The sequence below is a fragment of the Megascapheus bottae genome, chromosome 28, assembly GCF_031878675.1.
Source record: "Megascapheus bottae isolate mThoBot1 chromosome 28, mThoBot2.hap1, whole genome shotgun sequence".
NCBI classification, from domain to species: domain Eukaryota; kingdom Metazoa; phylum Chordata; class Mammalia; order Rodentia; family Geomyidae; genus Megascapheus; species Megascapheus bottae.
Genome location: NC_143536.1, coordinates 4,401,647 through 4,413,882, shown reverse-complemented (window position 1 = coordinate 4,413,882; position 12,236 = coordinate 4,401,647). Strand labels below are relative to the sequence as shown.

General features: G+C 41.9%; 1 protein-coding gene across 1 annotated transcript in view; it reads left to right on the top strand.

The window, feature by feature from the left end:
- Positions 1-12,236, top strand: part of Atxn2 (ataxin 2) — a 62,866-nt gene that overhangs the window by 40,323 nt on the left and 10,307 nt on the right. Inside the window, 5 exon segments of the mRNA XM_090320058.1 lie at positions 1,397-1,460; positions 2,605-2,757; positions 3,385-3,451; positions 7,275-7,459; positions 7,696-7,828. Coding sequence (XP_090176184.1) covers positions 1,397-1,460; positions 2,605-2,757; positions 3,385-3,451; positions 7,275-7,459; positions 7,696-7,828 — 602 coding nt within the window.

Genomic DNA, 12,236 nt, shown 5'->3' with positions numbered 1-12,236 from the left:
ATAGTAGGTGCATTACTTCTCACACATTGATACCCCTTCTTATGTTTTTGTCCCATTTCCCTCCCCACAGTACTTTTTTTTTTTTTTTGCCAGTTGGGGCTTGGACTCAGGGCCTGAGCACTGTCCTTGGGTTTTCTCAAGGCTAGAGCTCTACCACTTGAGCCTTAGCACCACTTCTGGCTTTTTTTCTGTATGTGGTACCGAGGAATTGAATCTGGGTCTTTGTGCATGCTAGGCAAGCACTCTACCACTAGGCCAAACTCCTGGCCTACATTTCTTTTTTAACCATGGATTGGACAGCTTTTAAGTAGCTCCTTTCAACAGCTGGTGTGAACTAGTGACTTGATGACTGATTCGGCCATTTCCCCTCACTACTTCTTCCTTGGCTACAGCTTTGCATCCCAGGGCAAAGTGCCAGGAATAAGCTAAGGAAGGCTTTTTCTATAAATGTTCAAGAGTGGAAAAGTTAGGTTTGGGGGACGTGCCTCCTCTGAACTCTTGTCAACTTTCATCACAGTGTTCTCCAAGGATTGCACCCTGGCCCTGGTGAGGGGCAACAGTTTTCCTAAGAGGCCATGTTAAAGTGAATATCTGCACTTGTCTATCCTAATTGTGCAGATTATCCACTAAGTAGATTGATAGACACTATCTTGGAACCTAACCACTGCTTGCTTGCTTGCTTGCTTGCTTGCTTGCTTGCTTGCTTGCTTGCTTTCTTTCTTTCTTTCTTTCTTTCTTTCTTTCTTTCTTTCTTTCTTTCTTTCTTTCTTTCTTTCTTTCTTTCTTTCTTTCTTTCTTTCATTCATTTATTTTGCCAGTCTTGGGCTTGAGCTCAGGGCCTGACCACTGTTCTTGGTTTTTTTTCTCAAGGCCAGAGCTCTATGACTTGAGCCACAGCACCACTTCTGGCTTTTTTGTATGTATGTGGTACTGAGGAATTGAACCTGGGTCTTCGTGCATGCGAGGCAAGCACTCTACCACTAGGCCAAACTCCCAGCCCCAGACTGCTTTATTTTTTATGGTCATAAGTTCAAGGCTAGCGTGGGATATGTAGGGAGACCAGGGAGAAATACTACAAGTTTTGAATTGGTATTAGAATTGAAATGGAATTGATTAAGTGTTCCTTGTTGCAGTGGCAATTACAGTCTTTTCAACTTAAGTATTGGTTGATTGCATTTGAAGAAAGCAGTTTTTGGGTTCTGTGGCCAATGTATTAGGTTAAATAGTGGGTAATGAGGTGCCTGTGCCCTTTAGTAAGGAAGATTAATAATCTAATGAGAATTGTTAAAATATAATGAATGTTGGCAAGATTTATCAGGCACGGAAGAGCTTAGAAAAATGTAAATTCCATGCAGATTTCACTGGTCTGTAATATATTTTCCCCCCCCTGATTTAGACAAGTTAGGAAATCTACATTGAATCCCAATGCAAAGGAGTTCAACCCTCGATCCTTTTCTCAGGTAAGTTTGTTACCTTTTTTGTGGTGATTCTAATCTCTGAAAAAAATTCATGATAGTCAGATCTGTTTTTTTCCCCTCATATCTGTCATATGTTAAGAAAGCTTTGTTGGTGGTGGTGGTGGTGGTGGTGTGTGTGTGATCATTAACAAAAACTTTTAGCCATAAAAAGGTTCTTGTTTTCTCAGGATGGTATGAATCTTTGTCATTCAGAATTTGAAACTGATTGATTAACTAGGCTGTCAAGCTCACTGATACACTGTGGTTATTCTACTAAACTCATGGAAAAAAATAAAAATGATACTGAGTGCCCTACCCGGTTCACGCCTGTCATCCTAGCTACTCAAGAGGCTGAGATCTGAGGGTCAAGGTTCAAAGCCAGCTCAGGCACTAAAGACAATGAGCCTCATATCTCCAATTAATCACTAGAAAACGGTTAGTGGGGCTGAGGCTCAGGGGGTAGGGCAGTAGCCTTGGAGCTGAAGAGCTTAGGGGCAGTGCCTAGGCCCAGAGTTCAAGCCCTGTGACCCACAAAAAAAGAAAAAAAAAAGATGCTGAACATTTTAGAATACTTTTTTCAAACTTGACTGTCAGCCACTATTTATAGTGACTTTTTTTTTTAATGGTACTGAGACTTGAACATAGTGTCTTATCCTTCCCGATAGTTGTTCCACCACATAAGCCTAATAATGTTTTGTCATTGTTAAACTCTTGCTTTGTAAACCAGGTGCTGGTGCCTTACCTCTGTAAGTTATCTGAGGATTGTCATATCAGGCAAACAAATATGTGAGGCTCTTATTTCCACTTACCCAGCAAAAAGCTGGAAGTGGAGTTGATCTTCAATGTCAGTTTGCTAGCCTTGAGTGAAAAAGCTGAAGACAGCACCCAGACCTTTTATTTTCTATGGTTTTTATTTTTTGTTCAGAGCAGTAGTAGGAATTGAACCCAGGGCTTTGTACATGCTGTCACTGAATTTCATCCCAATCTCGGTTCTGTTTTACAGTACTAGGGTTCAAACCTAAACCTCATGGGTTTTGGTTTTGTTTTGTTCTCTGGAATAGAATAATCTAGTTGAAAACAAATAAAAGCTAGAAAAATCAGTCTACAAATAGCATTTATGCTTAAAATTTAATTTTTGTTTCTATAGCCAAAGCCTTCTACCACCCCAACTTCACCTCGGCCCCAAGCACAACCTAGCCCCTCTATGGTGGGCCACCAACAGCCAACTCCAGTTTACACACAGCCTGTTTGTTTTGCACCAAACATGATGTATCCAGTCCCTGTGAGTCCGGGTGTGCAAGTAAGTCAGTGGAGTTTGTGTTCACTTAGCCTCCCCCTTGTTTGTATTTAGCACAAATATTCTTTAGATTTGAAGTAACTTGAGTCATGGTGGCAAACAACAATATTTTCTAAATAACACTAGTTTGTTATGTTGTTAGTATATGTATCTGAATCTGGCAATATTTGCTGATTAAAAAAAGGATTGGAATTTTTCTTCTTGTCTGTAAATATGTATTAGTTGCTACTGACTTGTCAAAATTAGAGCTAGGTAGTTGTTTGTTTCTGTTTTGATCTGGAGCTAGGATTGAACTAAGACCTTGTATGTGCTAATCAAGTATTCTACCACTGAGCTGTATCAAAGAGAGGGCCAGCAATGTGGCCTAGTGGTAGAGTGCTTGCCTGGCATGCATGAAGCTCTGGGTTCAATTCCTCAGTACCATATACACAGAAAAAGTTAGAAGTGGTGCTGTGGCTCAAGTGGTAGAGTGCTAGCCTTGAGAAAAGTCAAGGACAGTGCCCAGGCCCTGAGTTCAAGCCCCAGGACTGCACGGGGAGGGGAGAGTTTGCGGGGCAGGGAAGTTAAGAGGGGAAGAAAACTTTCCTATGAGAAGATCTTAATAGTACTATTCTTTTTAATTCCCTCAAGCCTTTATACCCAATACCCATGACGCCCATGCCAGTGAATCAAGCCAAGACCTATAGAGCAGGTAAAGGTGAGACTATTCCTGCCTGTGTTTGCCTGTAATCTTGCATGCTACATGAATGAAGAGACTGTACAGTGGCTTTTCCTGAGTATTGCCCTGGGCCAACATTAAGGTGTTTCAGTCAGTTTTTATGGACCAGAATGGGTGAATTGCTTACCAATTGGGATTGTTCACTTTCTTCTTCAAGAACTGTGATTATCTTACTGTGAGAGCCAGAAGGAAAGGGTTTTAGATTGCCATTGTAATACACCATTGAGTTCTTTATTTCTACTGGGTGTTACTATTTTACTATGTTACTATTTTGTATTAAAATACAAAAGATGAGCATACTTTAAACTCATGGTGATGGGCTATTGAAACAAAAAAGAAATTCTGGCTTTTCGTTTTGCTCTTATTTGTAGGCACAATCTTTATAAATGATTCTGCAACAATGGAACGCTGTTTCATCATCCTTACCTCATTTGTATAGCAAAGACAGGACAAAAACAATCCTTTATAGTTCTTAGAGATATCAGTTCCCTGTCGTCATTTCCAACAGTTGAAGTCAAGTTTTGTTTTTATTTTTGCTTTTGTTTTCTTAACAGAATGTAACTGAACTTGTGTGAGCATACTTTTTTTCCTTGTTTTACATTTTATATAGCTACATGGATATGTGTGTTTATACACACAAATTCATATGTCTGTGCATGCATATGACATGTATATGTGTGCAGTATGTTCGTTGTACCTATTTGTCCTTTTCATTGTTCCCATTGTCTCTTCCTTAATAATGGGAAACCCCTTCAAATATCCTTCCTGTTTAATACAGTAGATGGGTCTAGTAAATCTATTTCTTTATTGTTGTTGTTTTTGCCAGTCCTGGAACTTAAACTCAGGGCATCGGCACTATTTTTGAACTTTATTTTCTTTATCTTGTCGGTCATGAGGCTTGAACTCTGGGCCAGAGTGCTGTTCTGAGTTCTTCAGCTCAAGGCTACCGCCTGACCCCTTGAACCCACAGACCCACTTCTGGTTTTCTAGTGATTAATTGGAGATAACAGTCTTATGGACTTTTTAATGCCCAGGCTTGCTTTGAACCGGATCCTTGGATCTCAGCCTCCTGAGTAGCTAGGATTACAGGCATGAGCCACCCCTCTCCCTCTCCTCTTTCCTTTGGGCATAGATGCTGTCCCTGAGCTCTTCAGCTCAAAGCTAGTGCTCTACCACTTTAAACCGTAGTACCACTTTTGGTTTTCCAGTGATTAATTGGACCTTCTTGCCCAGACTGACTTCAAACTATAGCCCTCAGATCTCAGCCTCCTTGTGTAGCTAAGATTAAAGGTGTGAGCCCCTTGGTCCTGTCTATGTACTTTATTTTTATATTACACAGGAGTTTCAGTTTTAGAAGTCAGCTCATAAATAGACCGTGTGTGTGTGTGTGTGTGTGTGTGTGTGTGTGTGTGTGTGTGTGTGTGTGTGTGTGTGTGTGTGTGCGCGCACCAATCCTGGGGCTTGAACTCAAGGCCTGAACATTATCCTTTGACTTTCCTCAAGGCTAGAGCTCTACCACTTGAGCCACAGCACCACTTCCAGCTTTTTCTATGTCTGTAGTACTGAGGAATCAAACCTGTTAAATGGCTTGTTACTTGTTAGATATATTGTTGGACTCTTCCCTGTGTATGCTTTCCTTTATAATCAGTTTGTTTGTGTGTAGATACATAGAACTCTGTATATGTTATATGTATGTTTGTATTTTATACCTGACTCCCACAAATGTGAGAAACCATGTGTTACTTGACTCTTTGAGCCTGACTTCACATGATTTTTTTGTAGGTTCATTCACTTTCCTTCAAATCACATAATAATATTTCTTATAGATGAGTAAAAAATTCTATTGCATGTATGTACTACATTTTGTTGATCCACTCATCTGTTGTAGGACATTTAGGTAGTAATAGTCATGGTTGTATAAGTGTATTTACTATCTCCTGACTTGTACTATTCTGGATAGATCCAACCTTTTTTTGCATTGGTTATTTTCAAGATAAGATCTGACTTTATGTCCCAGCTGGCTTGGACTATGGTTATCTATTTCTGCTTCCCTTTTTCACCAGGATGATAGGCACACACCACTACACCCAGCCATTGGTTGGTCTCCACTGGTTGCTGTGTGAACTTTTATGCCTGAGCTGACCTCAGTCCACAATTCTCTGATCTCTTCTCTCAAGTAAATGAATTACATTTTTCCCCCGTCACGGAGCTTGAACTGAAAATCCAAGAAGAGATTGTTAATTTGCAGGAACAATTTAAAGTTTCTTAAGTTTTGTATGTCTTTCAGTGTGTGCCTAAGCTTTAATCTTTTTTGTTGTCAGTGTAAACAGACTCCTTTTCCACTGTGTCTTCTATGTAGTTACTTATGAAGAGATATATGTAAAGGTTTTTGTCATGTGTTTATTTCCTTATGTTAGTATTTGACTAATTTTAAAGCTTTGAGGGGTTAGGTGAAAGTATTTTTAATGTTTTCAACAATGGGTAAGCCCAAGGACTTTGTTCTGAAATTATTCTACATGCTATAAACACTGGCACAGCCTAGGAGACAAGCTGTCCCATGGGAAAGTCAAGGATGTGATTAACACACAGTAGATTTCCTTAGCCACAGCACCATTGACATTTGGGACTTAAATCCTTTTTTTCTGAGGAAAGAAATGTCGCATGGATTGTCAGTGCATAGTGGCAGCCTTTGCCAATACCCATTGTATTCCAGGACTTAAACGCGCGAACACACACACACACACAAGTATAACGTTGATGATATAATGAACACACCAAATTATTCTTTGTGCCCTGGAACTTGAAAGTCGTAAGATTCCTCCTCTCATGCAAAACAAAACTCAGATAGTTGCAGATGCTGGGTAGCTGAAGGAAAAGCTACACACAATCTTAGGAGGTAGCAAGGCTTTACTGAGGAGAGGCCAGTTCTGAGTGGAGCCAGAGCTTTTGTAGGGAAAGGCAATCCATATGGAACGATGCAGGATATGCAAGAAATTTTCAAAGAGGCTGAGGTCAGGGATCATGCCTGGGAATTGACTCTGTGCTGCACAGTGTGCTGTGAGATACCACGTTCAACACAAAGGGAAAATCCGAAGATTCAGTGGTGGGTGTTGATGCTTGCAAGACTCTTCTGTCGTGCTTATTTCTTTTCATTCTATGGAGTCAAGTCCCCTTCCCCTAGCAAGTGGCAAATGGTTTAGTTATTTCCCCTATGCCTGTGTCTTCTGATAGAGATAAAAAGTAAAGATCCCATGGACCAGGAGTTTGGCCTAGTGGTAGAGTGCTTGCCTAGCATGCACAAAGACCCAGGTTCAATTCCTTGGTACCGCATACATAGAAAAGTCAGAACTGGTGCTGTGCATCAAGTGGTAGAGCGCTAACCTTGAGGAAAGCCCAAGGACAGTGCTCAGGCCCTGAGTTCAGTCCCCAGGACTGGCAAAAAAAAAAAAAAAAAAAGTAAAGATCCCAGTTATCTGAGAAGCAGATTAAAGAGAAAAAGTCATTGAAAAGTGCTGTGGTGTGTTATAGGGCTGTGACCATCCATGCCCAAGGGTCATCCTGTGAAGGCCACTTGAACTGACACCTGTAAGTGTCATCTGTGAATGGAGACTGATATTGGAGGCTGATAAATAGCAGATGAAGGAGGACAATAGTGAGAGCAGTGGGAGTGGAGAATGGGCATGAGGCCCACTGGAGAGCCATGTGGGTAGGTTGGGTTGTGCCTTGTAGACTATAGGAGTGCATGTGTTGGTTAACTATGTCATGTGCCACGAAATCTTTTCTTGTTCCTTCCTCCTTGCAGTACCAAACATGCCCCAACAGCGACAGGACCAGCATCACCAGAGCACCATGATGCACCCAGCCTCCGCAGCAGGCCCACCCATCGTGGCCACCCCACCAGCCTACTCTACTCAGTATGTGGCCTACAGCCCTCAGCAGTTTCCAAATCAGCCCCTTGTTCAGCACGTGCCGCATTACCAGTCTCAAGTAAGATAACTTAGTGTGGGATTTTTCCTTTATAGTTTTTGCTTTGTGCTACAGTGAGGTAGAGAGCTAAGGACTTTGGTCTTTTTCATAGGAGAAAGTATCAGAATTTCAAAGGAAGTTGAAAAGAAAGGCTTTCATGTTTTTAGTTGTTTCTGGAAAGTGAAGTTGAGAATGTAAAATCTGCCTGGCTGTTCTTGTCTTTTAATGGTTTTCTCTATTTTTCTGTTTGACTGCAGCACCCTCATGTCTATAGTCCTGTACTACAGGGTAATGCTAGGATGATGGCACCACCAGCACACGCGCAGCCTGGTTTAGTGTCGTCTTCAGCAACTCAGTTCGGGGCTCATGAGCAGACACATGCCATGTATGGTAGGAAGAACTTTGTCTTTCTCACTATGTGTGATTTTGCCTAACTGGTTTCAAACTCTGTAAATGTGCCCTGTCTAAAAAAATAACCTGAATAAGGTGTGGTGACTTGAACTATTGTAATCCTTGTTGCTTAAGAAGCTGGGGCTAGAGGATCCCTTGAGTCTAGGAGCTAGAGACCCGCTGGCCACAAAGACTTTGCCGCAAAAACCAGCCAGTTACTCATCCACTCACTCACTCACTCACTCAATGTCAGTCAGTGACTTCCTTGACCTTGAGGGGCAAAAATGTAGAGAAAAAGATATACCAATTCCTACTCCAGTGCCTGCTGTTGCGCCATCCTAATGTGTCTCTTCTGTGCCAGTCACAGTCTGATGAGGACTAGAGAGGGCAGGGCAAACAGGAGGGGGCCTTCTTCCTCCCTGGGGCTCATATGACTTGATTGCCTAAGGCACCAAGGGCAGGTCTACCATAGGAAGAACCCAGAGGTACTCCTTGAGCAGGAAAATCTCCTTCACAACTTTCTGGGGCTGCTGACATTCCATTGCACTTTTTATTTTTAAATCAGTATTTATTATAATGATATTGTTTCTGTACCATGCTTTATTGTAAGTGGGTGAAGCTGGGCAATATGACGTGCGGTTTTATTTGGGGGTATGCTGGGGATTGAATTCAGTACCTCATGCATGCCAGGCAAGCAGTCTACACTCAGCTATAGACCTAGCTTCTTTCCACGATTCACACTTCAAATATATAATCAGTATAAACAGTGGAGGCCAGAAACGTGGTCTGATGGTAGAGTGCTTGCTTACCATCCACAAAAGCCCTGGGTTCAATTCCTCTCCATCACATACACATAAAAAGCTGGAAGTGGTACTGTGGTTCAAGTGGTAGAGTGATACCCTTGAGAAAGCCCAAGGATAGTGCCCATGTCCTGAGTCTAAGCCCCAAGACTGGCAAAGAAAAGGGGTACAGTTAAGTATTTTGTGTAATGTTAAGCAATATTGTGCCAAGTGCCAGTGGCTGAGAATCACAGCTCAAAGCCAGCCTGGGCAACAAACTCCATGAGACTTAAACTCTTGTTAACCAAAAAGCTAGAAGTAGAGCTCAAATGCTAGAATGCTAGCCTTAAGCAAAAAAAGCTTAGGAACAGTGTCCAGGCCTTGTTCAAGCCCAGGACTGGCAGCCACCCCCCACCCCAGCCCCTGAAAAAAAAAGGTGGGGGGAACTGTATCCACTATTGGCACTGGAGCTAACATTATAGCTACTCTGAAGGCATTGATCAGATGGGAGGATTATGGGTATCATTTATGTGGTCCATCTTAGTTTAACAGCCAGATAACTTTTAGGTAGGTCAACTTGGCTGTCTTAATTAAGGCACTAAAGTGACAGCATTTTTAGTGTTAAAATTTTAAAATAAAATTTCTGTTTATGTATATGTTATGGAATTAATGAATCACCTTATATTATGTTTTTCAAGATATGTCTTTTAATTAGAGCCTGTTTAGGTGTCAGTTTTATTTTAAATATTTCTTTTTTGGGGGTGGGGCTTGAACTTGGGCCTCAGCACTGTCCCTGAGCGCTTCAGCTCAAGGCTACCACCCTACCTCTTGAGCCACAGCACCACTTCCAGTTTTGGAGTGGTTAATTGGAGATAAGAGTCTCACAATCTTTTTTTTTTTTTTTTTTTTTTTTTGCCAGTCCTGGGCTTGAGCTCAGGGCCTGAGGGCCTGAGCACTGTCCTTGGACTTTCTCAAGGCTAGCACTCTACCACTTGAGCCTCAGCACCACTCCCAGCTTTTTCTATATATGTGGTACCAAGGAATCGAATCCAGGTCTTCGTGCATGCTAGGCAAGCACTTTAACCACTAGGCCAAGTTCCTGGCCCAGAGTCTCACAATCTTTAGTGCCCGTGCTTGCTTTGAGCTGTGATCCTCAGATCTCAGCCTCTTGAGTAGCTAGGATTATAGGTGTGAGCCACCATGACCAACTATTCTAAATATTTCTGAGAACACCTCTGTAAGTTTCCTGTTGGCATTTCAAGTTTTTTTAATTTAAAATGAGTTTACGTAAATTTTTCAAGTGGCTGAAAAATGTATTAAATAGTGTACCACTTAGAATGAAATGACAATTACATGCAACATGGCCACTTTATTTCTCGACTCCCTTTAAAACATTTTGAGGGGCTGGGAGTTTGGCCTAGTGGTTAAAGTGCTTGCCTAGCATGCATGAAGACCCGGGTTCGATTCCTCGGTACCACATACATAGAAAAAAGCTGGAAGTGGTGCTGAGGCTCAAGTGGTAGAGCTCTAGCCTTGAGAAAGTCCAAGGACAGTGCTCAGGCCCTGAGCTCAAGCCCAGCACTGGCAAAAAAAAAAAAAAAAAAAAAAAACATTTTGAATGTTTGAAATACAAAGTAATTTTTCCTGTAAACTTGGTATTTTAAATGAGCACACATAAGCAAATTTGAGTGCATAGATTGTTTTTACACATGTTCTTGAGACCTACTTGCCTTCATCCCTTCTTTGCCCTTTAAAAAAAAAAATCAGGTGCCGGGAGTTTGGCCTAGTGGTAGAGTGCTTGCCTAGAATGCATGAAGACTGAGGTTTGATTCCTTGGTACCACATACATAGAAAAAAAGGCTCAAGTGGTAGAGCTCTAGCCTTGAGAAAGTCCAAGGACAGTGCTCAGGCCCTGAGCTCAAGCCCAGGACTGGAGAAAAAAAAAATCAGTGTAAGGGATGGGAATATGGCTTAGGTAGTGTGTCTAACACGTATAAAGCCCCTGGGTTCGATTCCTCAGTATCACATGAACAGAAAAAATTGGAAGTGCTAATCTTGAGTAAAATAAGCTCAGAGATACTGCCCAGGTCCTGAGTTCAAGACCCAGGACTGGCAAAGAAAAAAACAAGTATAGAATAGGACTGTTTTCCCGGTCACTCCTATCATAAACAGGGGTGTACTTGTACAAGGAATTATAGTCCATTAAAGATGATTACTTCATTAAATCTCTTCAGGTATCAGTGGTTCGTGCTTATGATCCCAGCTTCTCAGGAGGCTGAGATCTTAGACTTGCAGTTCATAGCCATCCGGATTGGCAGGAAAGTCTGTGAGACTCTTTTTTTCTTTTTCTTTTTGCCAGACCTGGGACTTGAACTCAGGGCCTGAGCACTGTCGTTGGGCTTTCTCAAGGCTAGAGCTCTACCACTTGAGCCACAGTCCCACTTCTGGCTTTTTCTATGCATGTGGTACTGAGAAATCGAACCTAAGTCTTCGTGCATGCTAGGCAAGCCCTGTACCACTAGGCTCAACTCTCATCCTGTTCCTGAGACTCTGATTGTCAATAAACTACTCCGAAAAAGCTGGAAGTGGTACTGTGGCACATAATCAATTTAAACTTTTTATTATTAATTAGTCAACTTTCCAGGCTCTGGTGGTTCACACCTGTAAGCCTAGCTACTCTAAAGTTTGAAATGTAGGAGTTGAGGTTTAAAGCTAGCTTGGGCAGAAAAGTCTGTAAGACTTACTCTTTTCTTTTTTTCTTGCCAGTCCTAGGACTTGAACTTCAGACCTGGGCACTGCCCCTGAGCTTCTTTTGCTTGTGGCCATTGCTCTATCACTTGCACCACAGTGCCACGTCAGGCTTTTTCTGTTAATGTGTTAGTGAAGTATCAAACCCGGGGCTTCATGCAAGTCAAGCAAGTACTCTTTTGCTAAGCAACATTCCATGAGACTCTTATCTCCAATTAGCCACCAGAAAACTGGAAGTGGAGCTCTGACTCAAAGCGGTAGAGCTCCAGCCTTGAGCAGAAAAGCTTAAGAACAACACTCAGACCCTGAGTTCAAGCCCCATGACATATCGCCCCCCCCCAAAAAAAAAACATTATTAGCCAACTAATTTAAAATAATGTACCTGCAGTGTTTTGAAATACATTTATTTTAGTTTCTACTTGGGAGACTGAAACAGGAGGCTCAGTTTGAGATTTTTGTAATTTTTGTGGGTCATGGAGCTTGAATTCAGCCTGAGCTCTTCAGCTCAAGGCTACCACCCTACCCTCCGCCAAGCCCCGCTTCCCGTTTTCTAGAGGTTAATTGGAGATAAGGAGGCTCAGGTCCTTTTGTGCTTGAGCTGGATTTGAACCTTGATCTCAGCCTCCTGAGAATCTGGAGTGACGGGCATGAGCATCAACATCTTGCTGTGCTGTGGGTGCTTTATGCTGGCCTCCGTGCAGTTGCACTCATTTTCAGTTTTCAATTTTCTTAAAAGGATCAGATAAGAAGCTCATTCTGACTGTTAATATCTAAATGTGTGGAAAGTCTTGAATTTTCTCCCATATTCCCCTTGGAATAAGAACTGAAACTTGGAAGCACAAGTTTCCATTGGCTTTAAAGAGCAGCTCTTTGAGTCCTCT